The sequence below is a fragment of the Humulus lupulus genome, chromosome 8 (assembly GCF_963169125.1).
Source record: "Humulus lupulus chromosome 8, drHumLupu1.1, whole genome shotgun sequence".
NCBI classification, from domain to species: Eukaryota; Viridiplantae; Streptophyta; class Magnoliopsida; order Rosales; family Cannabaceae; genus Humulus; species Humulus lupulus.
Genome location: NC_084800.1, coordinates 6171266 through 6173427, shown reverse-complemented (window position 1 = coordinate 6173427; position 2162 = coordinate 6171266). Strand labels below are relative to the sequence as shown.

General features: G+C 35.5%; 1 protein-coding gene across 1 annotated transcript; it reads right to left on the bottom strand.

Annotated features, from left to right (window-relative positions):
- Positions 1-557: 557 nt before the first annotated feature.
- On the bottom strand, positions 558-1841 carry LOC133794339 (aquaporin TIP2-1). Its single transcript, XM_062231554.1, has 3 exons — positions 1628-1841; positions 1231-1481; positions 558-1075 (listed from the first exon to the last, which is right to left on the bottom strand). The coding sequence occupies exons 1-3, from the start codon at positions 1752-1754 to the stop codon at positions 704-706; spliced, it is 750 nt and encodes a 249-aa protein (XP_062087538.1). The 5' UTR covers positions 1755-1841; the 3' UTR covers positions 558-703.
- Positions 1842-2162: the final 321 nt, after the last annotated feature.

Sequence of the window (2162 nt, the reverse complement as noted above, 5' to 3'; positions counted from 1 at the left end):
ATTTTTAAAATATAATTTTTAAAATTTTATAATTATAAAAATATGTTTGAAGAAAAATAATTTGAAAATAACTTACTGCATAAAAAAAATAAAAAAACAAAATATAAATATATAAGAACAATTAACATCAACAAAATAAACTTGAAAACAACACAAAAAAAGAGAAAAAGATAAAGTTGTAAATTTTTTCTTAAAACCATAAAATTAAAAAAATATATATTTGACCATAAAAAATGTAATTTTTTTAGCGAAAACGAGTACTTTATGTCTATTTTTTATAACCAAGATTTTAAAATATGCCATGTTTCTAATAATTTTTTGAGGTATGCCAATTTTCCAACAGTTTGGCTAACATCCGAAAATGAGTAGAAAATACGATCATAAAATTTATTGTAGAGAAAAATAAATAAATTGATTTTATGTCTATTTAAAAGTGATCGAGCATTAATTTTCCTCCGGTATTTCGAAAATTATAACATTATTTTTATTCTTTACTCCAAAAAAAAGTCTTTGTCCACTGCACAGTTGCAAATAGCTTGATGTAAAAAAGAGATGAATGAGACCAAATTCATGCATTAATCCCATAAAGCACAAAAGAAAGTTGACAACAGCTACGCTTTACAAGAAGAAAACAAAAGAGAGTCCCAATAAGAAAATTTGATTTTATTACAAAGACAAAACCACACCAATTTCAAAAAATTGATCAGTACTCGCTGCTGGCTAAAGGTTGGTGTTCACAGTTGATGTACACATTGCCGTACACAAGGCCAGCAATGGCACCCCCAACGAGAGGCCCAACCCAGTAGATCCAGTTCCCTGCGAAGTCTCCACTCACCACGGCAGGCCCAAATGAACGAGCTGGGTTCATCGATCCGCCGGAGAATGGACCGGCAGCCAAGATGTTTGCGCCCACGATGAAACCAATGGCGATGGGGGCGATTATTCCGATGGATCCCTTCTTTGGGTCAGCGGCGGTGGCGTAAACGGTGTAAACCAAGGCGAAGGTGATGATGATCTCCATCACTACTCCCTCAATCGCACCCACTCCGGCAGCCACACTGTGGATTGGAACAGCCTATACAAAATAACAGTAGAACTAAGTTTAGGATGTGAAAACTCATATTTGCCCACGTTTTTTTTGAACGAATACGTAACTCACATTATGGTCATTTCAAGTTCTAATTACGACTAAGTACGTAACGTTGTTATTATAAAGGAAAAAGTTATTACCAAGCCTCCGGTGACGAATTTGAGAAGGAAGCATGCGACAATGGAGCCAAGAAGCTGAGCGATCCAGTAAAAGATGCCGGTGAGGATGGTGATTTGGCCACCAACAGCCAAACCTAAGGTGACGGCAGGGTTGACGTGGCCGCCGGAGATGTTGGCGCCGACTGCGACGGCAACGAATAGAGCAAAGCCGTGGCATATTGCTATGGCTACTAAGCCAGCCGGATCAAGAGCTGCGTTGCTCGTTAACTTGTCTGCACGTACACAAACAAATATAATTAATAATAATGTGTTTTAACACAAGGGTTTTTTTTTTGGTAAGAGATCAGCTATGTAAGTATATATAAATATTGTGTGTGTGAGTATGAGATATATAGAGGAGAAGAACTAAAGAACTCACTGTAAGCAATGGCAGAACCAACGCCAGCAAAAACAAAAAGCAAGGTGGAGATGAACTCAGCAATATAGGCCTTAATGGAGGCCAAGCTGAAAGAATCATCGAAACGTCCGAAGGCAATTCTGGCCATATTCTTTGCAAGAGAATTAAACAATTAATGAAGATAAGAATAGAGGGGGAGAGAGAAGAAGAATTAAAGCTTTCAAATGGCACTGAAATGTGAAATGCCTATATTTCTGTCTCATGTATTTATAGTAGAAGCAACTACAATATTATATATTAATACACACATGGAGAGAAGTGGGGTATTAGTTTTCCTCTTTATTATATATATTTATACATATTTTGGATAAACAAGTATAATTATGTGGATGAGTTAAATTAGTAGAAGAGTGTATTAATTAATTATGAAGTAGGAGTTAGAGTTAGAGTTAGAGTGGGAGAAAAAACTTTTTATTTATTATAAAAAAGATAAAAAGGGAATATCTGAATTTGGAAAGTGGTGACATATCCACACACATCGAGTTGAGTTAATTTT

Bases quoted from the DNA above. Each gene is read 5' to 3' on its own strand.
- LOC133794339 (XM_062231554.1), bottom strand. From the start codon at position 1,754: ATGGCCAGAATTGCCTTCGGACGTTTCGATGATTCTTTCAGCTTGGCC. The intron at 1,482-1,627 runs GTGAGTTCTTTA...GTGTACGTGCAG, and splicing joins TGGTTCTGCCATTGCTTACA to ACAAGTTAACGAGCAACGCA. The intron at 1,076-1,230 runs GTAATAACTTTT...TATTTTGTATAG, and splicing joins AATTCGTCACCGGAGGCTTG to GCTGTTCCAATCCACAGTGT.